This window comes from Brassica napus, chromosome A9, assembly GCF_020379485.1.
Source record: "Brassica napus cultivar Da-Ae chromosome A9, Da-Ae, whole genome shotgun sequence".
Classification (NCBI taxonomy): Eukaryota; Viridiplantae; Streptophyta; class Magnoliopsida; order Brassicales; family Brassicaceae; genus Brassica; species Brassica napus.
Window position 1 is genome coordinate 25,510,603 of NC_063442.1, and position 12,465 is coordinate 25,523,067.

Consider the following 12,465-nt stretch of genomic DNA (forward strand, 5'->3'; position numbering starts at 1 on the left):
AATCTTCCCAAATATGTGATATACCTAATTCGAGTTGCATAATATCTTCGAAAAATATGAGAATAAATGGTTATATTTACCTTGCAAATCACTCATCAATTAATATATTGCCATAACATAAATTGCAAAATATATGCCAATTAATATCATAAATTTACCTTGACAATCACTCACAACCATTAATATCGTCAAAACATTCTTCTTTAAGCATAAACCTGTCAATGTCATTGTTATAAAAACCCAACAATCTCGGTTTAATTCGGTATGTGTACACCCACACAATCTTGGTTAAATGTCATTGCACTGGATTTTTATTTGAACTTACATTAACCATAATAATATCATTTTGGAAATCGACCATTGTGCATAGTAACATAGTATAATACGAGTTTACTTGTCCGAAGTTGTCATACTGAATAACTGTAAAACAATAGACGACTTAGACCATCTACAATCCACTTTTATTTTCATCTATATGTTTTCTCCTAAAATAGAGAAATTCTATTATTGAAGTGGATTTGCTCCAATGTATGCCTATATAACAGAGTTTTTATATTTATAGGAGAAAATGTAGAGAATTGTTATTTCTATCTCTAAATATAGAGGTAAAAGTATGATTCCCTAAAAATGAAGGAGGTCTAGGCATCATGGGACTCTCATCTTGGAACACACTATTTTGGTATCAAGTTGATTTGGATGCTTTATTTATGAGCCGATTCTATATGGGTTGCTTGGGTTTGGGCAAATACATATAGGGAGGTTCTTTCTGGTCTCTTAACTCGCGAAACTATTCCATTACATGGACTTTGCGAAGGTTGTTAAAGCTCCGGCCTATAGCTTTGTCTTTTTCTATGTATCATGGTGCGTGGAGGAGAAGAAACTTTCTTTTGGTTTGACCCTTGGACGCCTTTGGTGTCTTGATTGATTACTTGGGCCCTGTGGGACCTGCAGATTTGGACATTCCTCTAGATTCTCTGGTTTCGTCTATCACTCACGATTCTTCTTGGAGTTTACGGCCAGCTAGGTCTGAAAGACAGATAAATCTTCACGTTTATCTCACTTCATTCGCTCCTTCTCGTGGGTCAGATGCGGTTATATGGAAAGTTTGAGACCGAATTTGCACGAAATTCTCTACCAAGGCAATTTGACCATCGATTAGATGGTTAAACCACAAGTTTCTTCGGCGAAATTAATTTGGAATCAAGCTATTATTTCTAAGCATAGGATTACTTCATGGTTGTTCATTCTGAACCGCAATCCGACTATGGACCGCTTACTACCTTGGGGATATGATCTGAAGAACTGCCGTCTTCTCTGTAGAAGTGCTCCCGAATCAAGGGACCATTTGTTGTTCCTATGCCCATACTCCTATCTTGTCTGGAAAGCTGCTATTGGTGTATTTGGTTTTACTATCCCTCATGTTCAATGGGAATTTGTGCTTCAATAGTTATTTTATGTTTCTATTACTCATGCTCAATTGGTGGATGTGCTTCAACTATGGCATGAGTTTATCTATGCTATCTGGCAAGAGCGTAATGCTTGTTACCATAATAGTCTTAAAAAATCACACTGGATGTTATCTTGAGAAGTCATCAAATAGGCTAAGGACAAGCATAGCTCTGCATCAGATCCTGGTTTGAGTTTGGTGGCGCCCTGGGTTGTGGTTTAAAGGTGCATCCTCTATGCTGTTGCACAATTTTTTTCCACTTCCATGGTCTTAAAAACCATTGTGACCTTCTTCCTTTATTCTCTTTTAATACCCTTGTTTTTGTTCTAAATTTAGTTTGTTGATTTGTTTCCCTTTGTAAACTTTGTTTTCTTTAATTTAATATGAAAGTCACTTAAGAAAAAAAATCATTTTTTGAACATATTTGTATTGTGTATGTCATACTAAAGTTGAAAAAGGTTCCACGCATAGAGTTGTCTTAGAAATATGCAACTTATATATATTAACTGCAAATAATTTATTTTATAATTTTGAAATATTGTTTTGTTTCGACGATTATATTTTGAGATGTTTCGTTTGAAGTGGCAAAGAAATAACAGAGTTGTATTTTGAACCAAAAAAAAAAAAAACAGAGTTGTACATAATTAGATTAGTTCACCACTGATATGCTACTTTTTGTATATTTTCCTCGTTTATTTTTATCCAGTTGTATTACATAGCAATTTTATTATTATTCTATAGTATGACAAGAATAGTATATTTTTCAGTATGGAAACATAAAGCTGTCAGCTAAGCTAAGACATGAAAGAAGCTCACTTTGTTTTCATGATATAGTTCGCCAACATAATGTTAGCATAACAAGAAGAATCACATATAATTTTTACGCAAAGACCGTTTTTTTTTTTTTTTTTCTGGCGCTATTGCAGATCATTTGAGTCTGATTCTCAAAATAGCATAGTTACTTAAAAGAAAAAAGAGTAAAATTCCAACTAAATTTCATTAAACCTTTTAATACTTAAACTTTTTTGTTACTCAGTTTAATACCCCAACTAATTATTTTGTATATTATAATACACAAACTTCTAAAATTGTACCTTTTAATATCCAAAATTTGTTTATTTTAATTAAAAATATTAATAAATTTCAAATGAAATTTAAAAAATCTCCAAATCTAAGAAAAAAATATAAAATTTTATTTTAAAATTTAGGAAAGAATGTAAATAAATTAGGGAGAAATTTTTAAAATTAAAAAAATTAATTGTGAAGGAAAAAATAAATTTGTTTCATATTTCAGAAACAAACTAAATTTAATATTTAAAACTTATAAATTTTATTTCAGGATTTAAGGTTATACACAATTTGGTTACTTTATTTCTCAAAATTTGAAAAACTATGATTTCCTGATTTTTTTTTTGTAAATTTTAGAGACTTTTTAAATTTTGTTTGAAATTCATTAGTATTTAATTAAAATAAACAAAATTTGGGTACTAAAATGTGCACAATTTTAAAAGTATGTATTAAAATGAACAAAATAATTAGTTGAGGTATTAAACTGGGTTGTAGAAATATTTTGGTATTAAAAGGTTTAATGAAATTAAGTTAGGGTATTTTTATAGAATTTCCCTAAAATTAGTTTAAAAGAAAATTTTCAAGAAAATTAGTTAAAATAGTGTTAATAAAAACAGATTGGCAAACCATAAAAGAATGTAATGTTAAAAAAAAACCATAAAAGAATGCTTGCGGAAGCCGGCAAAGCAATGAAGTGAAGGCCATTGCCACTTTTTGCTAAAATATCCATAAATTTTACGGTTGGCAAATGGTAATAAAAAATTATAACCATATAGAAAAATTATATTGAGAAAATATATTATCGTGAATTAATAAATAGTGAAAGAAATAGTAAAAACAGAAATGAAGAAGAAACAGTAAGACAGAGCACTAACCAATTACCTAGGAAACGCACGTTCACTCTCACACGCTCTCTCTCTCACACACACATCTCTCCCTCTTCCGCTGTTCTCTTTCATATTCAGAGCATTCCTCTCTTTCTCCCTCTTACTTCTCCTTCATCTCCCTCTTGTAGTCTTTTTATTTCAGTCTCTCTGCACTCCGTGTTTCCATCTCTCTCCTCACATGTTTCTCTCTCTAACGGTGGACTGATATGCACACAGCTTTGTATTCTCCGCCGTGAATAAATGGGGTGCATGTTCTCTCACCTCGCCGCCAAGTTCGCCTTTTTCCCTCCTTCTCCTCCCACCTACCACCTTACCAAAAACCCCGATGGAAAACTCTCCGCCGTCTCCGCTTCCTCCTCCTCCACTTTTCCCGCCGCCGGAGACTCATCTATCGACGTTAGAGTGGTGAAGACGAGACGCGGAAACAAAGTGGCAGCTTTCTACCTGAGAAACCCAAACGCGAGGCTCACACTTCTCTATTCACATGGAAATGCTGCAGATTTGGGACAACTCGTTGATCTCTTCGTTCAACTCAAAGTCAATCTCCGAGTTAATCTTATGGGGTCTGTCTGTCTTTCTCTCAGATGTTCATACTCTTCACAATACGTTGTCGTTTCTGTGTTTATCTAATATCTTACTACTAATGGCTTAATAAGTTTTTTTTTTTTTGAATTGTTTATATATTTAAGGCTTACAAGTTCTGTGTATGTAGACAGTTTTTTTTTTTTAATATCAGTTTAACTATAATTAAACTAAGTATACTTTTTCTTATTTTTTTAATTTGTCTTTTGATTTTAAAAAAAATATTTAGTACATGTTTCTACTTTTTTTTTTGGTTACTCCTTCAATAAGATTTTGTGTTGTCGTTACATCTCTTGAGAAAGCTCACGCTTTTGGGAAATGGGTTGTTGTCTCGTTGCTTAAAAAGCTCAGATTTGGTGATGTTTCCGACAAATTTTCTTTTAGAGTATATTTTTCTCATTTTTTTGTAAAATGTTTAGTGTTTTCTTTTGGCGTTTTTTTCTTTGATTATGACCTTTTGTTTACCCCAGAAATTTAATTAGAGTTTCTCACCTACCACCATTAGTTTGTAGTCACTCTTTTAGAACGTTTGATTCAAATCGGAAGATGGGTCGGTAAATAGTATGTACTATAAGGTGTAACTTTTTATTCGAGTAACTTAACATTTTACCCAAAAAAAAACTTTTTATTCGAGTAGTCAATAAGGGTTAATTTATGATGGTTCATTTATAGTTTGCCTTTTTTAATTTATGTTTGGTAAATAGTACTCTTTCTGTTTCATAATATAAGTAGCTTTGGCTAAAAACACAAAGATTAAGAAAATTATTATGTTTTGAAAATAATAAATAGGTTAGATATAATTTATTCAATAAAAAATAAGTCTATTTAATTTGATTGGTTTTATTCAATAAATGTAAAAATTACCTAGAAATATGAAAAATACTTACATTTTGAAACAAAAAACTTTTCCTAAAACTATTAACAATATGAAACTGAAGGAGTATTTACTATAAGGTGTAACTTTTTATTCGAGTAGTCAATAAAGGTCAATTTATGATGATTCATTTATAGTTTCGTTCCTCAGAGTTTTTAATTTATTTTTTGTTATAATTTTCAGGTATGACTATTCGGGCTACGGAGCCTCTACCGGTAAGGTATGTAATGCGTCTCCTTTATTATTATTTTTTGAATAATTTTAAGCTCAAGAACATAAATGTTTATGTAGTTAGGTTGTTGGGATGTTCTGCATCAATCTCCTAGAGCCTCAGAATGTTTCTTTATCTTTAATGGAATGGTTGATCAAGCGTATATTTGAATATTTTGATTACACATTTTGTGACTAATTGTGGTTTATAAAAATTGTGCTTACAGCCGAGTGAGTATGATACATATGCGGATATAGAGGCGGTTTACGAGTGTTTGCAGACCGAATATGGTGTTGGACAAGAAGATCTGATTTTGTATGGTCAATCCGTTGGTAGTGGACCGACGCTGCACCTTGCCTCTAAGCTTCCTCGGCTTAGAGGTGTGGTTCTTCATAGCGGCATTCTCTCTGGTCTTCGTGTTCTATGTCATGTCAAGTTCAAGTTTTGTTGTGATATTTATCCGGTAAACATCCCTTTCGCTTTAATCTGATATTGTTACATGAACCACATTTAGCATATGACATGTAGATTGAGTTTAGATAGCCTATGTTAGTGGCTAACTTGGAATCTAGCCGTTGTAGAAGTGGCGATGGCTAATTTGGAAGCTAACCGGTCTTGGGTGGTTCTAGTATTTGTCCTTTTACTGATTCTTCTTGTTTAATGGCAGAACGTAAAAAAGATCAAGAAGGTCAAATGCCCGGTTCTTGTCATACACGTAAGCAGAATCTGTCTCTTGTTTATATCAAGAAGGTGAAACGTTATTGATCTTATTACTACTTAACGTTACGCAGGGAACAGAAGATGATGTTGTAAACTGGCTGCACGGAAACAGGCTATGGAAAATGGCGAAAGAACCATACGAACCGCTTTGGATTAAAGGTGGTGGACATTGCAACCTCGAGATCTATCCGGACTACATTAGACATCTCTATCGGTTTATACAAGACATGGAGAATACAACCACTAAGTCTCGTCTCAAGAAGATTTGGCAAGAGATCCGTAGGCGAGATGAATCCAAAGGATGTTGTAGTTTCAAACTATGTAGACCAAAATGCCCTTCGTGTCCCAAACCTAGTTGCGATTGCGGTGAATGCGGTTGTTGCAAGTGTGAGTGTCTGTCTTTGAAAGGATGTTTCTCTTGCTGTAAGAAACCGAGCTGTGTTGGTTGTTGCTGTCCCAAGTTCAAATGCTGCAACTGCTTTGGGAAGCCTACGTATCCGAAATGCTCTTGTTGGAAATGTCTAAAGTGCTCCGAGTCCGAGTGTTGTCGGAGTTGTTGCTGTGCCGGTTGCTTTAGCTGGCTCTGTTGTTGCGGCGGAGGGAAGAGGAAGGAGTTAAAGACGAGAGGAGGAGAAACTACGGTGGCCAAGCGTGAAGGGTAATATTGGTATTTCGATATTTTTGTATAGATTCTGTTCAAAGATTCGGTACAACACATTTATGGGAAGAGACTGAGTTTTCAGGCGAAAAGTTCTATTATCATATTGAGAAACAAAATATTTCATGAGGAAAAAGTTGATAAAATGAAATCTTGAATCTTAGTACAAATCCAATATCATGTTAGTCATTCTTGAAGATAAGTAGTGTCTTCTGTAACATGTAAAGTTATTCATGGTTTAGCACAACATATAAACTATAACGTCCTCTGTTTTGAAATGGAAAAAGATATAAAAATTCTATCATTGGCCAAAACTTGCTGGCAAAACACATCCAAAAGCAGGTGATAGATTCAATACAAATACAGATTGAGCAGCTGAGATAGCACAATTGGGAAAACAACTTATTCATACCGACACTACGAAGACGGAGAAAATACATACTCAAACTATATTAACGGGCCAAAACATACCTAAACTAAATAAAAATTTAAATGACATACTTAAACTCATAAAACATAGGTAAAACATGCATATAGCCGGTTATAGGATGATTTGGACTACTTTTTATTTTAATTTTTTGTAGTTTAGACCCTATAATTCTTATTTTTTGTTAATACGCCTTAAATAACTTAACTAATCAAATTCATTGTATTTATATTTTTAATTTGAAAAGTACAATTTTATTTTTTGACCTGATTTTAATTAAATTTAAATACTAAATTTAGTTATTTAGTTGAAATTTAGATAGTTATCATATACAAATATTAATTAATTTAGTTATTAAAGTATGCTATTTACCTTATTAAATCATGAGCATTAATTATAGATAATCTTATTCATATGTAATATTTACAAGAAATACCACTCAATTTACATTTATATAAGATTTTCATTAAAAATATAGTCATTCAAATTTTAATCAACATAACTAAAAATAGTCTTTAGAAATTTGAGTTTAGAAATTTTATTCCATAGTAGAGATGTTTAATAATATTACCCTTACTTAATAAAAAAAAGAATGGCTAGTTAACCAAATATAGTTACGAACGCAGCATCTCAAGAAAAAAAATATCGCAAAACCACTATACCATATTAAATTATTGTTATTTTGCTACAAAAATAATATGTAATATTAATAATACACAAAAAGTTTACAAAACTATTCCTCGATTAATCCTCGTATAATTACCGGATAATTGATTCAGTGATAGGTTAGGGTCAAGCGCACGCGTTACGCCTAGCGTAATTAATATTAGTTTTGATAAATAAGTAATTTTATTTATATTATATATATATCACACAAGCACATAATAGCATTTGCAATTAGAATAATCTAAGAAAATATAGAAAATTATTTTATAAAATTTAAGAACTTTAATGAGATTAAATTAGGCTCTAAACTATGATACTGTTTTTATGTTGTTTTCTAATGATTAAAAGTTTTTTTTGTATCAAATATTTTAATATGAAATAATAATAATATATTTATATTATTAAATCTAATTTATTTGATAAAAACATATTTTTATTTTATATATCACCATATATTAAAATATATTTTAAAATTTGAAATTATAAATAAGCCAACTTGATGATTTTAATTATTTGAGGCACTTTACTAACAACTAAAATGATAAAGAATAAAATATAATAATTAAAAAAATAAATCAACACATTTTAGAAAGGACTGACATGTGTCAGTTATGAGGCATGTTTTAGTTATTAATTGTGAGTTTATGTAAGCAATTCGAATTTTTATATAGTTTGAAAATATTTTGGCACGTTAATGTAGTTTGGGTATGTATTTTCTCCGTCTTCGTAGTGTGGTCATGAATAAGCCGTTTCCCTAGCACAATGCAAAAACTAACTTAACAAAGTCCTAGCACGAGCACTTTCTGGGTTTTGGCTTGCTCCGCCTTCAATGCATCTTTACATTGAAGGGCTTCTTTCTCCGCAATGACGACCTTAACTCGAACCTCTCGGATCTTGTACTCGTAGAATGCCAGGTTGCGAATCACCCAGCCCATATGCAACAAATAAACTAAACAAAAATCAGTAATAAAATCAACACGAAAAGTGCATAGCCTCACCAAATAACCTCGAGAAGATTAAAGCCCTTACCAAAACATTATATCGGTATACACTTTCGTAAATGTCATTCCCAACAAATATCTTCTCTGGAAAACTAAGATCACCAGCGAGGCAGATCTCACAATGGAGACGCGAGCAAGCTTTCCCATCATTAGCAAGATGAATGTTGTCTAAAAACTCGAAGGAAAAAGCATACTCGCCCTTTCGACGCAGAAGGTCGAGAGCTCGGCCCATCGTCCGCCCCAGGCCTTTTGAAGACAACGAGATCCCGATTCCGGAACTAGGAGCAGAGCGCTTTCTAGAGTTTGTCTCCAAAATCAACCGGCACCCCTTATCGGAACTATCCATTGTATTTGCAGGAGAATCCATCGAAGATCTCTGAGCTGAGTAATATATCTTTCTCGTCCGGAGGACGACCAGTCGTTTTAAACCAGCCTCTCTCGCCACAGATATCGACAACAAACCTTAAAACAAGAAGGGTCAGAGGAACCGGAGGTGGCATCAAAGCCGCGTCTGTCACAACTTCCCATGACGGCCTGTACCGAAGAACTAAGCTTAGCGGCTTCATAAGGAGGGACCATGACATGAATTGTTTCAGGAACTGCCTCCCGAACTTCCATATTAAAAGTGAAACTCTTGAGCTGCCGCTTCCCGAGCAGCTTTTACCTTTTCCCCTCTCTCTCTCTCTCTCTCTTTGGCAGATTCAGCCGCCTTCTGAACAAGGTTGGAGATTGTAACAGTTGTACGCATAATGACAAAATAGAAACTAAAACCAAAAAAATAAAATACTTGTAAGGTCAGAAACACAAAACAATAGACAAGCAGAAAAAAAAACTCACCAAAGACAGATACGAAATACGAAGATTCTACTGGCTCGGCTACAAAAAAACATAAGATAAGCAACAAAATTGATCATCAGAGCAAGCACTCGCGTCATAAAATCCTAGCAATCGTATTCACAAAACAATAAGTCTCAACGAAGAAGACGGCGATTATGGCAAATCAGAGCAAGATACCAAAGGTGAAACTTGAAAACAACAATTATGACATAAAAAGTAAAATCAAACAGAAAATCAAGAAGGAAACCGGACAAGAACAGTGCCGCACAATAGAGAGTGACATAAAGTTTACATTCTGAAAATTAGGAACAACAATTTTCAGTTTTCTCTAGCAAATGCAAGTGACAAACAAAAAAGAAGACATAAAGTTTATATTCTGAAAATTGGGAACCGCAAAAAGAAATGATTGCCACGTTACAACCACTTTCTAAGGGGGAAAATCAAATCCGTTGATTTACATCAACCAAATCGTGTAATTAATTCGCCAAACCAGAATCTCGAACTGGACCTTGAAACACATAGACCACCAGTCTCAAATACATCACCCACGTCGGAATCAACACCCACAACCTGTCTGACGACCTGAGTCACGCCGAACTTCGGAGGGGAGGTGGGGCTATTGTTGGAGAATTTCACTCCGCCTACATACCCGGTCTGAGAACCCGGTCTAGTGTCCTTTAGGCCCATAAGGAAACAATGGACTCAAGAAAGTCTGAGGTCCATGCGGCAGTGCCTACCTGATACTTTCAAACCGTAATATAATGGAGGTTGAAGCATTGATGACAACCATAAAAGCACATGATGTTGCACCTAATTATTTAACCTATTGGCTTAAATAATAAATGGTCAAATGTGAAAACGAAATGGACCTACAGGTTTTTAATAAAAAAACATTGTTTGCTTAAGTTAAATGAACGAAGAAGTGGAGCAAAGTCCCACGTCGCCTGGCAAGAGAAAAATGGAGCAATATATATATGTTCCTTTACTATCATTGCTTAAACGGCTTCAGGGGATAGGATTTCTCCCCACGCACGTGCCGCCGCCATCCGGCCGGCTCGGCTCAAGCGTGGGCGTGGGTCTTGGTGGAGGGTCCCCGGTCCAATAAGATTATTTTTAGACATTTTAGGTCGTCTCATTGACCCATTGTACCGAGTCTACTGTGACATTCCCAGTGCGAAAGAGCTGTGGAGATCCCTAGATAAGAAGTACAGAGGTGAGGACGCTGGCTGCCAAAAGTATGTGGTCTTAAAATTCTACGACTTCAAAATGGTGGATTCAAAACCCATCATGGATCAGGTGGAAGCGTTTCAGCTCATTTGCCATGAAATCGCTGCTGAAGGAATGTCCATCTGCGAGACATTCACAATTCTCAGCTTCATTGAAAAGCTTCCTCAAAGCTATGCAGATTTCAAGAACTACTTGAAGCACAAAAAGAAAAAGATGGGCCAGGGCTCGAGGAGCTCATAATGAGGCTTTAGATGGAATCCATAAACCGAACTGCTGACAAGGTCACTGCTAACGAGCACAGTGTCAATATGGCTGAGCACAAAGGCAAAGGAAAGACACACGCCCATTCTCTTGCCAAGCCTTCCAAAACTGCTGAAGCCCTGAAGGCTTTTGGATAAAACTTCAAGAACAAAGGCATTGAAATCAATGCGAATGTGGAGATATTCAAGGGGAAGTGTCACTACTGCCACAAAGTGGGACACAAGACTGCTGAGTGTCGCAGGAAGATCAGAGATAAGAAACATCAAGCGAATCTCACTGAGGAGGATCTCGTTGCAATGGTGACTGAGGCCAACATGGTTGAAGGCAACAACCCCAAGGAATGGTGGCATAACACATGAGCAACCACCCACATTTGCACTGATAGAGCGATGTTCAGCACTTATCAGAAAAGCAAGACGCAGGAGAAGTTGTTCATGGGAAACACTGCAGTCTCCAAGATTGAAGGCCACGGCAATGTGATTCTGAGGATGACATCTGGACGTGAAGTCAGTCAGACGAATGTGAAGCATGTGCCTGACAAGAAGAACTTGGTCTCGGGAACCTTGCTCAGCAAGAATGGATTCGCCACAAGTCCTGAGGCGGACAAGCTCGTGATTAAGAAGAATGAGATGTATTTGGGAAAGGGGTATGTTAAGGATGGACTTGTCAAGATGAATGTAATGACAGTCCCTCCGAAAGTTGTAGCTCCAAAAGTTTCAATAAATAAAAAAAAGCCAGTTGCTTATTTGGTTGACTCTTTTAATATATGGCATGAAAGATTAGGCCATGTAAACTACAAATCTATACAAAGATTAATGAATTTAAATCTAATTCTTAAATGCAAAACAAGTAAACAAAAATGTGAAGTATGCGTAAAGGCTAAGCTCACAAAAACGCTATCACCTCGTGTTGAAAGAACTAACAAACCTCTAGATTTAATTCACACCGATTTATGTGATTTAAAATACATACAAACTAGAGGTGGGAAAAAGTACTTTGTGACCTTCATAGATGACTGCACAAAATATTATTATGTATATTTATTACATAGAAAAGATGAAACCTTAGAAAAATTCAAAGAATTTAAACTCGAGGTCGAAAATCAGCTCAAAACAACTATTAAAGTAGTTAGAAGTAATAAAGGAGGTGAGTATGATGGTCCATTTAATGCATTTTGTAAAGAACATGGAATAATCGATCAAACTACAGCTCCTTACTCACCAGAATCTAATGGAGTTGCCGAACGCAAAAATCGAACCCTAAAAGAGATGATGAATACAATGTTGCAGGAATCTGGGTTACTCCAAAACATGTGGGAGGGGGGGGGGAAGTGTTGCTCACCACTAATTATATCCTCGACAAAATTCTACACAAAGTAACTGGAAAAACTCTATATGAATTATGGAAAGGTAATTTACCTTCGTATAAATACCTCAAAGTGTGGGGGTGCTTGGCAAAAGTTGCGGTACCGCCACAAAAAAAAATCACTATTGGACCTAAAACTGTGGATTGCATTTTCATCGGATATGAAGATTATAGTAATGCATATCGATTTCTAGTACATAAATCTGAAATTTCAGACAGCCATGAAAAAACAGT

The 12,465-nt window shown here is 34.9% G+C and overlaps 1 protein-coding gene and 1 long non-coding RNA gene across 4 annotated transcripts; one reads left to right on the forward strand and one right to left on the reverse strand.

Annotated features, from left to right (window-relative positions):
* The first annotated feature begins 3,358 nt into the window (after window positions 1-3,358).
* Window positions 3,359-6,594, forward strand: LOC106435208 (alpha/beta hydrolase domain-containing protein 17B-like). Of its 2 annotated transcripts, none has more exons than XM_013876078.3 (5): window positions 3,359-3,965; window positions 5,042-5,078; window positions 5,296-5,532; window positions 5,737-5,784; window positions 5,861-6,594. In XM_013876078.3, the coding sequence occupies exons 1-5, from the start codon at window positions 3,643-3,645 to the stop codon at window positions 6,449-6,451; spliced, it is 1,236 nt and encodes a 411-aa protein (XP_013731532.2). In that variant the 5' UTR covers window positions 3,359-3,642; the 3' UTR covers window positions 6,452-6,594. The 2 variants fall into 2 exon arrangements, with proteins under 2 accessions (XP_013731532.2, XP_013731536.2); XM_013876082.3 differs by having other exon boundaries at window positions 3,887-3,965; window positions 5,042-5,073.
* A 1,485-nt stretch (window positions 6,595-8,079) lies between these two features.
* Window positions 8,080-11,201, reverse strand: LOC106443233. 2 transcript variants are annotated; one of them, XR_007316005.1, is made up of 3 exons: window positions 9,379-11,201; window positions 8,570-9,253; window positions 8,080-8,489 (listed from the first exon to the last, which is right to left on the reverse strand). It is a non-coding gene; the product is annotated as an uncharacterized LOC106443233 (long non-coding RNA). The 2 variants fall into 2 exon arrangements; XR_002653862.2 differs by having other exon boundaries at window positions 8,570-9,305; window positions 9,379-11,199.
* Between the last annotated feature and the right edge of the window lie 1,264 nt (window positions 11,202-12,465).

Coding starts and splice junctions, on each gene's coding strand:
- LOC106435208 (XM_013876078.3), top strand. CDS start 3,643: ATGGGGTGCATGTTCTCTCACCTCGCCGCCAAGTTCGCCTTTTTCCCT. Junction 3,966..5,041: donor CTCCGAGTTAATCTTATGGG/GTCTGTCTGTCT, acceptor TATAATTTTCAG/GTATGACTATTCGGGCTACG. Junction 5,079..5,295: donor ACGGAGCCTCTACCGGTAAG/GTATGTAATGCG, acceptor TTGTGCTTACAG/CCGAGTGAGTATGATACATA.